This window comes from Streptopelia decaocto (genome assembly GCF_964273445.1).
Source record: "Streptopelia decaocto genome assembly, chromosome: 1".
Classification (NCBI taxonomy): Eukaryota; Metazoa; Chordata; class Aves; order Columbiformes; family Columbidae; genus Streptopelia; species Streptopelia decaocto.
In genome coordinates, this window is record NC_138663.1 from 198137821 (window position 1) to 198152930 (window position 15110).

General features: G+C 34.6%; 1 protein-coding gene across 2 annotated transcripts in view; it reads right to left on the reverse strand.

Annotated features, from left to right (window-relative positions):
- The window catches only part of CNTN5 (contactin 5), a gene marked incomplete at both ends in the record, with an annotated part of 350824 nt that overhangs the window by 134075 nt on the left and 201639 nt on the right, over positions 1–15110 (reverse strand). For both annotated transcript variants that reach the window (XM_082053237.1, XM_082053236.1), the window contains one exon: positions 2049–2230. In XM_082053237.1, the coding sequence (XP_081909363.1) occupies positions 2049–2230 (182 nt within the window). The remainder of the gene's footprint in view (positions 1–2048; positions 2231–15110) is intronic.

Here is a 15110-nt window from a genome sequence, read left to right on the forward strand (position 1 = left end):
AGAGGCAGAGCTGTGGAGAACACTACAACATGTTTGCTGTGATTGGAGTTCTGCGGGGTGCTCTTGAGGAAATAATTTTATTTTCCAGCATCTTAGTTTCTCTCCTGAAGAGCACTTTTTATATTCCTTGAGCTTTGAAAGAGTGAGGCAAAGATAATTGTAAATCCTTTATAAGGCGCTTTGGCATCTAGTAGTTTCACAGCTCTGGAAAACAACCAGTAAGTGTATGAGCTGAAGTACACCTTGTAACTCCAATTTTTTAATTTTTTTTATTTTTTGTTTAATTTCAAACATTTTAAGAAATGCTTTTGAAAAATACCAAGCATGCTCCTAAACGTCCCTGGCCTCTGGGTCCCTAAAAGGAGCTGTAATACTTTCGAGGAAGCAACTGACAATAAGAGTTTGTAATATGGGAGAAATATCACTGGAGTATTGGCACAGTACGAGGCACGCAGTAATTCCATGACTTAGAGTGCTGTTTTCAGTAAAAGTCTTATAAAACCTTTGCAACAAGTGCAATATGGGTTGCACATACAAAATGAAAAGTGCAAACTACCAGCTTTGCCATTGCATATTTTTTTCCAGCATATACCAGAAAAAATTTTAAGAAAAAAACCTGCCTTTGACTCTACATGGATGAGAATGAAAAGCAAGAAGAGACACATCATCTGGCAATGTGCTGATACTCCCTAAAAACAAGGGAGCTAAGATAAAGACATTGGAAAGCTGGAGGAGACAGGAAAATTGATTACGGACCTGAAAATATTGGCATATGTGGAAAATAAATTCAATGTATGATGCCAGTCTATGGTTATTTGATGAAAGTGTGTAACAAAGACAGAGAACTGTGCATGGTCAGTAATGGGGAGAAAGCACTAGGAGCTGTAGGCTGAAATCAAGAAAAGAAAAATAAAATTGATTAACAGGAGAGACTTCTTAAAGGTATCTGTTAACCTCAGGACCTGTCTAAACTGCAGCAGTTGGAATTCCACTAGCTGTGATATTTGAAGACAGAAATCAATTCAGTATGAAAGATTTGTTGCATGATCTCCTGCAACAGACCTTTCCTGCTAAGTATTTAAGGTTATAGAATTAATGGAATTATAGGAAGTGATGTCACTTTAATTGCTAAGAATAGGCAGTGGGGACTGAAACACATTTTCAACACAAGCACAAATTGACCTGTAAATGTTCAGTAAATAGGATATGTCTTATATAAGCTTTCATTTCTAGCCTCTACGATGCAGTAACAATATTATATAAAAGAAATTATTTTTACTAAATATGTTTAATTTCAGATCATGTCTTTTTTTTTTTTCAATATGATGTGTGAATCTTTTTTTTTTTTTTTTTTTTTTAATTCTCCCTCAAAAAACTTTCAGAAAGACCAATCCCAGAGAGAAAATGTTCAGCAATTTCTGAAAATCCACACCTTCAGAAATTGCATGCCTGGGTTGGGATTGACATTTTTTTACAAAAAAAGAAGCACTCCTCTAGCTTTGATTTCTGTACCATAAACATGACACAGCTCAGCACCCAGGCACGGCAAGGGTGAAACATTAATAAAATAGGGATAAAAATCCTAAGATATTTCTAATATTGTTTTCTGACTCATACATCATGCTTAGGTTGCATGTTATTTTTATATATAACATCAGGATAATAATAATAGTAATAATAGTAATAATGGTAATAATAGTAATAGTAATAGTAGTAATAATAATAATAATAATAATAATAATAATAATAATAATAATAATACCCAGACTTTTAAAATTGTGGGTGTACCCTTTAAAAATAAACCCAAACCCTATAAACATCAAATATGAAATTGCATTACGCCAGTTCTTTGAGGGAGTCAACTTCATTTATATTTCAGACTTAAATGCATTACTAAGGAACAAAAAGATATAACTTAATTCAAAGCTAATTGTATTTCAGAAGTAAGATATTTCATTTCTACTGGAGTTTAGTATCCTTCATATGTAGGTAAAGCTTTAAATGTGGACAAAACATTGCTGGATAATATTGTGTGCAGTTACACTTACTATACACTTGCAGTTGTCCTCTGAAGACATTTCTTCCACGAGAATTTTCAGCCTTACATTCGTACACCCCTGCGTCCTCTAGTTGCACATTAGGTATTTCAAGCACAGCTTGGGATTTTCTCAGGCGGGCTTTACTTGGATTATGACCATTAACTTTCCTCCAAGAGATTGTTGGAACAGGGCTGAAATATTTAGTAAAATTACTGTTAGCACTCTTCTACTATTGAGAATAAAGATTCTGTTATCCGGTAGTTTAAACATTTAATAATCTAAGTAGCAATAAAATATAGCCACAATTAAGGTTCATATAATGCTTGATATACTTCACTTTCTGGAGGGAATCCTTAATAAATGGTTTGTTACATGGAATGTGTCTCTTTCATCCGCAAGGGAGGCCAAGTTTTTATTGAGATAGGTAAATCACTTCAAATACTCTCTCTAGAGCTTCTCTCGCACTCTGTGCTTTACTCCTGAACGCTTTCACTCAGCAGGTAAAAGAGAACAATGACTTCAAAACCTGGATGAATTTAGCAAATTCCAACACTTCCCAATTTTCCTTCAATGAAACTGCAGTTCAGGAGATCAGTGAGTGATATGTCCATATAGACCGGGGGATTTCAGTACCACCATATCTTGGATAAATTAAGTTGACCAAAGTTTTGGAGAGCTTTGCTGTCACAATATTATTTAAGTTGCAAAACTGGTTGTGTAACAAGTATGTATTAATGGCACTACTGTTTTGGACTCATAGCACTCCATGCCTGCTCATGGGGATGGAAGGGCATTTCACTGCAGCTTGCTGTTCCACACAGGTCTATGTGGAAACTGTGTCATTTACATTCATTCCAAGGGAAGAAATGGATTAGATACTATTTGCACTCATATTGTTAGCCATAACACTTGACAGTCATTGTACACCCATTGGGCTTTTTGGTACAGACATATATTTGTCTAAATATGTCAGTGGATACTTAAAGGGGAAGAAAAACAAAAAGAAAAAAAAGAACTGTATTTATAAAATCTTTGATTGCGAGTTGAAAACTAGATTGCTTCAGGTATTCCAAACAAAGCCTGCAGGACATCATAAAAGAAAATGTGACTGTTACATGCTGACACTTTTTGAAAAAAATATTTTATATTTATTTGTATTGCTTTCAAGTCTAAATTTAGCTATAAACACAGCTGGATCTTGTGGCAGTTTAGATGGGGAAAAGTACTTCATAGCAGAGGTTCAGACTCAAAGCTTCTATCAATTTGCTGCAACTATATGAAGTTGCACTGGCAAAACAGCTTTTTGTCAGTATTTCAGGATGTCCAATTTGAGACACAACAAATACAGACATGGCAATCAACCATGGGTAAAGACCTAGTTATTCTTCAGCCAGTTAAAATCAGGATGTGAGTTACTACAGTTGTACTCAAACTTCCAAACAAGACACTCCAAATTCTAGTACTTTATACAGATTCAGAAAATTTACAGACTTGCAGCAGGAGGTCAGAAGGTTTCTCTAATCTTATCTTCTGAAAGTCATAACTCACTGAATTTCATTTAGCCTGTTAACATAGTATAGTCCCATGTGGAGTGGTATTCACTATTTGAATATATCAGAAAGAGAAAAACATTGTTTCCATTATCAGTTTGCTGCACTGATTACTTAACGTGACAAAAGACAGTTTATTTGGAGTGTGTGTGGATTAATCTCTGAGGCATAGTCCACACAATACTCTTTATTGTTGAAAATAGTCCTTTATCACTGTCCCCCAGGGAAGATATCCACGTATAGAAATGAAATCACCTCTTTTTTTCTTAGTAAACAAACCAGACTGATATCTTTCTTCAGTACTTCAATCATGAATATCTTTTTCTTTTTATAGATAATTATGGGTTGTATGATAGGTGTGGATTATATCAGCTCTCTTTTTTCTCCTACTATATCACCATAGAAACTTGGTATCTTGCTCATTATTAATCTTAAGTAACTTTCTTGCTGGCTGATGTCGAGTTTTGGTCTCCTGTAGGTTTGGTTTGAGGACTCTTCTGTGCAACTTGCATGGCTTTAATTTATAAAATTTGCTTCCTACTAGAATTTATTTACATACAATTAGAAGTTTATAAGACCTTCTCATTCTTATGGGAATGTTTAATACAAATTCAAATAACAAATAGGATATTTCTGTCTCTGCACTAATAAAACTTATAATCTTTAATCCTACCTTTTATGATATTCCTTGCACATCCTTGGCTATATAATTTGATTTTATATACTTTGATAGCTATTTACATATGTTAGGAGTAGTACAAATAACAATATTAGTTTCTTGTTTTCCCATTTACTAGCTCTTGTATTTCATTTCTATTTGCACATTTCTCTTTGATATTCAAATTTATACTCTTTCTTGATTCACTTTTTGGAGATTTTGTAACTCTTTTGCTGTTTCGGGTTCAGTTTTAAGTGTGAACTCCTTATATGCGTGTCTTCTTTCTATATAGAATATAATTATATCATGATTGCTGGCTGCAAAACAGCCACCATGGCAAGGAGTTTCATTAATCATTACCGATCACAGCAGAGGTTCACAGTACGAATACTTTATGGTGGTAAAGTGCAATACTACCCAGCAACGACTGTTTTATGACTGAGATCGGTGTGCAGGTTTACTTTATTTGGTGCCATAAGGTTGCCATGCTTGATGCCCATTATTACTTATTTTCCCTTCAGACATGCCTCCAGTCAAATCAGTGACAAAAATGCTTTTGCTCTGTTGTCATGGAAGAAAACTGGTTCTGCTGAATAGAACTGATAAAGGGAATTTTTTTCATAGTATTTATTTCTGAGAATCCATGAAGACACTATAAACCATTAAAGTTGTCTCATTCAGCTACTATGAGATTATTCTGAAATTCATGTATTTAGAAAATTTCTGTTCAATTGCATTTAACTATTTTTTTTTGAAATTTGCTTTTGTGTATGCTACAGAAAGTAACTTTGTACAGCATGGCAAATACAAATGAAACTTGTTTTTCTCTGGGTCCTTAGGAAACATACTTTTTAAAGTCTCACTTTTTTCTTCATCAATGTGAGGCAGTAAGCGGAATTTTTCAAGGAAATAAAATTACTTTAGCTGTGTAGTTTAATGATTTCAAAAGAAAGTACTACAAAACTGCAAATCACTACTTGCAGACAACTTGTAGTTCTGTTTAATGAACCTTCTTATTTTCCTTGCATAACTTACAAGATAGGTATAGATTTTACACCTGAAATAAAAATATATCTATACCTATTTCTCCTCTGTGACTTGTGTGAGAATGAAATGAAATGATGAAATATCTCTGAGTGAAGATGTGAAAGAATAAAAATGTGTGGCTGATCTAGTAAACTCATAAAATCCACCATAAAATCTAACATATGCACATATTGTTCATCTTTTCAAATGATCCACAGCTTTTTAAGAAATAGAGAAACAGCAAAAGTATTTCTATCATTCACATGAATTTAATGTAATATGCCTAAGTGTTAAATTTTATAATCATTATAATCCATTTTTATTTTGGTCTCAGCAGAGATCTATGGGAATGTAGTTTCCTTGTTCATTATAACCCTGCCCACATTTAACTCCAATGAGTAACTTTATTCAAGTTTCAGCTGAGTTCAAAGATAATATTTTTTCTCACTTTTGGAAATAATGTGTTGAATACTACTGGTAAATCTATGCACCACCGAGAAAAAAATTCTACTTGATTTCAAAAATACCATCATTAAACCTCTTGTTCATCTGAGCTGAAACACAATTTCTAAGAGGTCACTGGTGACTGCAATGGGCATCACTGTGGGTTTATTCACTTTGAATTTATAGAACATATGAGTTATATATTTACATTTACATTTACATTTAGAAGAGATTATAAGAGTAAATATTCAGCAGTGTCTTATTTGTGACAAGTGCTCTTGAATTTGTCAGAAATTCTTTGCCAGTTTCATTGGAAATAAAAATGTTTCAAAAAAACTATTGGAAGAAATTTTATGTATTTTTTGTTTGTTTGTTTAATTTCATCTAAAAATAATTTGATTAGATCTATAAAGTATATATATTCCTGCACAGGTTCATATCATAACATACCTTGAAAACCTAGAATCATAGAATGGTTTGGGTTGGAAGAGGCCTTAAATATCATTTAGTTCCAACCCTTCATCCATGGGCAGGGACATCTTCCACTACAACATCTTGCTCAAATCACCATCCAACCTGGCCTTGAATACTTATCTGAGCAGCCTGTTCCACTGTCTCACCACTCTCATAGTGAAGAAATGCATACCTATGCATTTGAGACTAGATAAAAACCTTTCACCTTATGCCCTCCAGTCTTGCAACTGTGTTAAATATCTTCTAGTTATTAGAGGATAATTATGTAGGATTACAGTGTCGAGTAGTATAATGAAATTCTATTGGGTACTTTCCAGAAACACCCATCAACCATTCACACAATTCTACCTTTAAAACACCGCATATAAATCTGTTCTGGTCATATGTGGAGATTTAGGAGACAAGATAATAACTTTTCCTTTCATTTGGTTATGGAAATATAATTATTACTTATGAAATATTGCATCTATGAGTACTGGTAATTTAAAAATAGAAATAGAATAGAAGGAAAGCGTGATGAGTTTGAAGCCTGTGTGTCTGAGCAAGTCCAGGTCTTTGAGTCACATCAACACACATTCATGACTGTGCTAAAAAGGTCTGACACATGTATCAGTGTCATATACAAATGTGGATGTGCTTTCTCACCACTGTTGGCTTGTTCCTCATGGCACAGAGCAAGGACAGTGTGGCTGCTTGGCTGCATGTCCAGCTCCAAGTAATTTTCTTCACACTTTAAGTCCTAACATGTTAGAGCATCTCTAACATCTAAAATAGTGGTATGGATAATGATTCATTATCTATAATGATTCATTATTCATAGTGAATCATACTCCAGAGGCTTTTCTCTACTAATGGATGAGACCCTAAACTGTTAGCTCAAACTTGCTCTTTAACTGTTTGACAGCTGAGGTTAGATAATATAACTGACAATTCTGGTGATTTCAAAGGTTTTTTTAAATTGTTAAATTCATGTTAATCATGAACACAAGAGTCATCTGAATAAGGTTTAATCAAACATGAAAACAGAAGATACACAAGAAGTAATTTCACTGATTTCACAAGGAGTGAGTAAAGGTGAAAAGCTGTTCTGTAACCTTCTGTTTCTCCATTTAAAAGTTAGATAATGGTTTTTACTCTTAATGAAATCACAACAGCACAGCTAGATGATGAAAAAATTAATAGAAAAGAGCTGGACATCTCCTCTTGTGGATTCAGTGTTGGCCATGTTGCAAAATTCCATATTATATTTTTGTAATCATAGTAGAACAAATGCTACATTGTGGGATGGAGAAGGAGCTGAACTACTGCAACTACTAAATAAGTACAGAAGTAAGCTCTGTTGTTCCCTCAGCCATCCAGTGACCCTTTTTTCCTATTCTCTGTATCACACCCTATCTCAGCTTGCTGGCTGAGAGCACTCTGAACTAAGTGGACATCCTTCTAAAAAGTATTAAAGACATAATGTCAGATAAATTTTCATCAGCCTGTGACATGATCAAGGCTGTTGAGAAGAGAACCTGAAGCAACTTGAACAGCAAAAGATATATGACATCTGCTGTGTTAATTTGGGGGATAACACATGAAGAATCCACACATTTAAGATAGAGGAGACAAATGCTTTGAAGCAGAGAATTTGCCTGAAAAGGTGACATGGTTTTGTCAGGTGTTCATATGCATTCCCAGGGCCACAGTACACTTGATACACTGTCTCACTGTGTTTACTTTCCCTGTGTAAAGCTATTTTATAAATGGACTCTCATGTCATTTTAAGCTGTTCCAAACATTGTCCAGGTAGAATTTTTGTATCTGGCACATTATCTAAGATTTCCTAACTCTTCTGTACAGGTATGGCCAGTGTATGTGCACAGATCAGTTCCAGAGAAGTAGTTACAATGAGTCCAGGACTTCCAGAAACAACTGGTCTAGTGCCAGTTATGACACACATGAGCACCACATGTAAATCTGGTATGTCTGTGGTGCACAAGATTGCTTTGAACCTGCTGATCAGCTACGGAATTTGAAGACAGTCAGTGTGACAGTTTCTGGAAGTGCTGGATTAAAGGATCTTGTAGCACACAGTATTATATGCATTTACTTCTTTATGGGAAATCCTGAAGAGAAATACAAAAACGGTAACTCTGGGGACCTACTATTGACAATTGCTAGAATTTGTTTCCTTCGTATCCTCTAAACCTCTGACACAGAGAGAAAGCCTATATATGTGCTTCTAGATAGTAAGTTTGGAATAAAATATAAATAAATAAATAAATAAAAAGTGTTCCTCCATCTTTAAACCTAAAGCTGTGTAAATTACTGAACAAAGTTTTTAGTAGCATTTACAATTTTGCTTTGATGGTTGTAAGACAGAAATGGAAGAGATCGGCAGTACTCCTTCTTCAAAAATGACATTCTACTGATGATAACTTGCAGTTTGGTGTTTTGTTTTGATGTTCCACTTTCCCTATGCTATATGGTAAAACCAATTAACTCAATGTTTTTAGATGTAAGTATGAAGTATTTAGTCAGAATGAGGTAGAATGAGGTCTGGGAGTGCTACTTGAGATTTACCAAAATATTACATTACTATGAATTATCGCAATATTTGTAAAAGTGTATGCAAGAACAAGTCCACTTAAAGGGAGGCAGAAATCAATCCAGCCTGAAAAACAGGAACAAAATCCAATCCTGGTCTAGCACCTTATGACATAAATTCTTATTCAGTATGAGCTAAAAATGAACTTTAGATTGATGAAAGTTTTAGAAAGATTTATTTGACATAAACAATATGTGCTGTCAAAGAGAAAAAAATCCTGGATCTATTCCTGTCTTATATAAACAAACTCAGCTTGAAGATGCCACATTGATGTTTAAAAAGATTCCTTCCTCTCCTCACAAGTTTGTCTCCAGGGGAAAGGACATTCCTACTTATAACACTGACAAATGCTGTTCTTCTGAGAGTGTTCATTTCCCTCTTGGGATTGTTTTGTCATCAGTGAACTTTAAGAGTAGCTTCCAAAGCTTCCAGGTTTGGCATCTGATAGAATTAACAAATTGTTTTTCCTAAAGTGAGAAGTGGTGTGAAGGAGAATGGAGGAATGGGAGTTTTTGTCCTATGGGACTTAGAAACAAATAATTCTATCCCAGTTTTTTTCTCTATCCTGCAGTCTGATTTGGGGTAATTCATTCTATTTTAGTACCCTATGCCATGGCTTTGCCATTTTATGTCTCTTTGACCTGTAGATGAAAAAGAGAACACTGTGATAAGAATTGCTTTTGAGAGTGAAGTCAAATTACTACCTGTGCACTTCTACACTGTGAATTTGCTTAATACTCAATGACGCTAAGATAACTAGCGCTTCTTGTTCCCCTAGTAATTCTTTTGTATGCAGGAAAAAAACCTGAATACTTGAACCCCTAGTTTGAACAAGGAATTGGACATATAGCATCTAGAATCATCTGCTTCATTTAACACAAGCCAGGGATCTTGGCATGTCATTAAATTGTAACTACCACAATACATTTAAAAGACAATTCAAAATTAGCTTTATCTTTGTCTGCAAATTGTATATTAAATCTGGTTAGAATTCCACAGCCCTCCGACCTTCATTTATCAATGCAGTGATTCATCACGTAGTTTTATACTTTGTTTTGACCAGCAGGTCCCATATAGGTATGTGCTACTGTCACAGGATTCAGTGGAAATGAAAGCTGTTAATGTGCTCTGAATGTCCTTAGCATAGAATCAGGTTATCGGTAAAATCAAATGTGTTTCTATATGTCACCATTGTTGTGGGAAGAGGCAAGAATTGTTTTATGTTCATGGAAAAGTACAAGACTTAATAATTTCCAAAATACCTAGTAAGGAGCAGCTGCTGGGGCTGAATGGCCATTCCACTCCAGACATTTCTGTTCTCTGTCCCTTGACTGCCAACCCACTGTAAAAATCTGCTGACATATCCCAAAGAAATAGCCAGCAGAACTGTCATTCTTGACCCTAAAAAGTGAAGCTTGTTTTATATCACAGATGTTAGCATTATTTTATGCTTGTATTTTATTCCCATGTTTATACTAAATAACAACTCAGCTGCTGCTTACCACCTTGAACCCTCACTAATTCTGATGACCCTGGAATGCAGTGTAGTGCAGTTAACAGAAGTTAACTTTAAGTTTTTTACAAAACGTTGTCAGTGCATTAGGTCTGCTACTCCTAAGTATAATACCAGGGCTGGAGTGAAAGGTAGATTCACAGATTTATATTAAGGAGATTTATGGCAGAAAATATTTTGATCTCAGAATAGCTGTCTGCAGACTACACATGAATACCCACTCTGGATGAGTATAAAAAAGGTAATAGATTTGCCAAGATCAGCCAACAAAAGGCTAAAAGGTAGGGAGAAAAATATGGAAGATTCGGGGCATGGTTTTAACAGGTGGGCTGAAAGGAAAAGCCATATTTTACAAATTTGAAAGCAGAGAGGGTTAAGTTCTGTCCTTTGCAGTTAAGAAACAATATAGTGCAACACTGGAAACTTCTGTTCACCCATATTGGGGGACCAGATGAATAACTTCATATGTTAGCCAGAGAAGTGTACAATCTGTATCTGTGACTTATTGTAGGATTATTGTCCATGAGTCTTGTGGTCCTGGCAGAAATTGCATATAGCTAAAGTCCAGAGGTTGAAAAGAAAGAAACCAGATATTATAAAACCTTTGACCAAAGATGCAATTCTTGACTGCCTTTAACTTTCTTCTTTTCTGAAATTGCTCTCATCCTCATTATGTTGTTTGCCAAACACAGACCAGACCTCACAGAAACATCATTTCAACATGTGGCCTTGCAAAGCCTATTACATCTGCAAAAAGATTTGCAATGACTAGAAGCCTTCTTTATAGCCATTACGCCATATCAGTGTCTTAATAAGTGACAGCAGAAAAATAACTTCAATTACTTCATGCAGTTCTCCACAGTTCTGGTCAAATGCCCTTCACTGGATCATAAAGATTTTTTATATTGTCACTTTGATCTTTGCTTAGATATCCAGCTCTGGAGCCCTCAGTACAGAACAGACATGGACCTGTTGGAGAGGGGCCAGAGGAGCCACAGAAATGATCAGAGGCTGGAACAGCTCTGCTGGGAGGACAGGCTGAGAGAGCTGGGGCTGTTCAGCCTGGAGAACAGGAGGCTCCAGGGAGAGTCTTTCAATACTTAAAAGGGACCTATAAGAAAGATGGGGTCAGATTTTTTAGTAGGGCCTGTTACAACAGGAGGAGAAGTGCTGGTTTTAAACTAAAAGAGTGAAGATTCAGGCTAGACATGAGGAAAACATTTTTACACTGAGGGTTGTGAGACATTGTCCCAGGTTGCCCAGAAAGGTGGTAGATGCCCCATCCCTGGAGACATTCAAGGCCAGGCTGGACGGGGCTCTGAGCAACCTGATCTGGGTGAAGATGTCACTGCTCATGGCAGGGGGGATGGACTAGATGAGCTTTGAAGGTTCCTTCCAACCCAAACTGTTCTGTGACTCTAACCATCAGAAACATCATTTAAATGAAAATCAGGTCAAGGAGATAAAAAAAATTCCTATATTCCATGGATTTTAAAACTTTGAGATATTTATTATTAGAATTGATTCAGAGTTCTTTGCTTCAAGAGAACTGCTTAGAAAATTTCCTATATTACAAGTCACTATATTTCATTCGCTTTTGTGACTTAAATATATGCAATTTTATCTTATTTTTATTTGATTTCATTCAGAAAGCAAGATTTTAAAATAGACTATGAGCTGAGTTCTTGCAAGCCATATTATAGATGGCAGAAATGTTTATTACTGAGCTATAAATCTCTTCAAAACAATGTTTACAATAGAATTATTAAAGCAACATTAACTATAATAGCAGGAACAATGTTTCTATCATAACACTCTTGCTATAATTCAGTAATAAAAGCAAGTCAATATCTCTATTTTATTCTTCTATTTAAATAAGGATATTTCACAGTAAAAACATAGTCTTGACATTAGTAAAGTGAACTCAGCTAGCAGTTAAAAAGAATATTGATATATGGTGTAGATGTTACTATCATACAGAAGTAGCACAAGTATAAAACAGTCTCTCAAAAATACAGAAAAACAATATGGTTTGTAAGAAATATTGTCTGTCAGCACTGTTCTCTATTGATTCTTTTGATTAAAATCTCTGTGTGTTCATCTATGTTATTAGAAAATGACCATAGTGAAAAAAAGGATGCATAAAATTCAATTTTTTAACAAAACAATCCTTTTGGCAGTCTACCTGCCTCAGGGATCCTATTTTAAAAGGAAGGATTGAAAACTTTGGTAACCTACAAGTACAGCAATAGCCCACATACTTTAATTTGTTCTAATGAGAAATAAAATATGATTACTCACTCAAAATTGGCTGTTGGCACTGTCATAACACAAACTTTTTTTTTTTTTTCCCCCAGAAAACAAGTGAAATATGAGTTTTAAATGGAGAACAAAATAGAAGCTCCTGTATGATGTGTTGTACAACAAAAAATGCAGTAAGGGAAAGGCTGAGGTGTGAGGGTCAGGTAGGGTGAGTGCATTATACACAACTGGAGATTAAAAAAATCCATGTGAAAGAGCGGGTGTAGAAGGTTATTTGAAAAGGAAAAAAGAAGTCAACCTAGAGCTGAAGGAAAAAAAGAAAAGAAAAAAAAAGGAAAAAAGTGATAAATTTCTGACACTTTCCTCTGAGGGCAAGGTCTGTGCTCACCAAGGAGGGTTTTAACTTAACTGCTTTTCATGTGAGCTTGGACAAACCAATCCTATATCATTGTTTAACTATTAGAATTTGTTTGTTTTGAGGCTTTAGAAATCCCATATATTTCCCTCTATGCCCTCTTTCAAGTCCCATGTTAAAATAATAGTATTAAAACCACTTAAGAGGAAGTCTTAAAGAACACTCGGATGACCATCACTGGAAGTGCTTCACTAATGAAGTGGTGGGGACAGAACTTACATGTCCTTTGATCTGTCAGCACCACTTTCATGTTTTTTAATGGAGATCAAAATGAAGACAACAGAATTCTTCCTTTTAAAAAAGTACATGGAAAAAGAAATGAAAGAATTAACCAGTTGCCTCCAGATGTTCTTGGAAGAAAAGTGAAAATGGCAAACTGCTATCACAGAAGGCAGTGACCAAGAAATGGCTTTTCTGGAGCAGGAAAATCCAGGAATGCTGTGATTTGTGCAAATGTCAGCTGAGGAAATGATGGCTTCTTCACCAGAACTTACCCAAAGAACAAGGTCATGATCAGTCTTCCTGATTTACATATTACACTTAGGTTCTGACATTGAAATGATGTACTTATTAGAAAAACATCATCTGTACAGCAAACAAAAACCTCATTAAGTTAATTTATTTGTTTCCCCAAAAATTTATCTTTTCTTTTTAAATAACAGAGGATAAAAGCAGTGAGAACTGTGTTATTCACACGTAAAAAATTCATCACAACGCTGGTTAATTTTTTTTTAATATAGATTACATTCAGTAATTTTTGAGAAGAATTTTTTTAAAACTTATTTTATTATTTAAACAATGCTTAATGTAAATCTTAATCAAAATTTGCAATTATTTAAATTTAAAAGAGGTAGCTCTATTCTTATGGAAAATTCAAAAAAATAGAAGATGTTAATACTGTTATTTCCAGGATGTTGTTTTGTTTTGTTTTGTTTTGTTTTGTTTTTAAATCATTCTTTCAATAAAAGAAAGAAATGATCCCCTGTCTTCTTAGAAAACAAACAAAAATTCAGGTGTTTCTATTTAAAATGTCATAATTAAATGAGCGGCAGAAAACAGGTCTGTATGCTATGTATACAGATATATATGAAACCTAGATGTAACCAAAACACAAGTTGTGCAGATATGAGAGTGAATTTGGCTATAAAAACAACCCTTCAACAAAACTAGGCCAGCATAAGCACAGAACACAAATTGTGATACATCACTAATTGAAAAATGCAAACTCTGATATACAATACAGTAAATTTTACTTGACTCCTCTGTATGTCGTGTCTTCTCTTAGATCTCAGCATTAAATTATGGATATATGCAGTGATTTTTTTAGCCAATGACTGATTCTCATTATAAGCAGCATTATTGAATACATATAACATCATTTGAGGTATTTCACTCCTGTGAATTTCACTGTGAATTCTTCAGCAAAGGCTATTTATAAGTGGCATCAGTAACATAATATTTTTATTTGTAATTGGACTGGCTACACATTGCTTGGGTCAGAATAAAATGCTTCTCAGAATTTTTGTCTGTCAAGTAATTAAGACATTTGATTTTAGTTTGTAGACAAAAGCTGCACAGCTCCAATTTAATTCCTACAGCCACAGTGACTGGCAGTTCTAAATAAATACTATTAATAAATCATTAATCTGTAACTAAAGACTAGGCTCTTTCTGGAATATTTGCCAAATGTCTGCTCCAAGAAATCTCACTGGAACGTCTGTCATTCTCACAATTGCAGCAGAAACAGAAGAGCAAGTGTTTCAGACAGCTAAATTAAAGCATGAAAAAAACAGCAGCACACTGGTTTTAAGACTGTAATAATTTCTGTGTTATTTACAATAAGAATTCAAAGTGCCAAATCTCAAAATACTAAATAAAGAAGGAAGAAATTTGTTGCTGATTCAGTTTGGTAATAGGGATCCATGGCAGTGTAATAAGAAAAGACATTTAAAAGCTATTGGAGATAAGAGACAGGGACAAAAAATGAAAACAACAAAAATGAATAGGAAATATGATGCATTTCTACCTCCCATCTCAGCCTTCAGGTTTCAAATGAAGCCAGAAATGTCATTCATGTAATTATTACCATATCAGGTTGAAAGTAATTTCAACTCAGCTGATTTGATTGTTCATTAA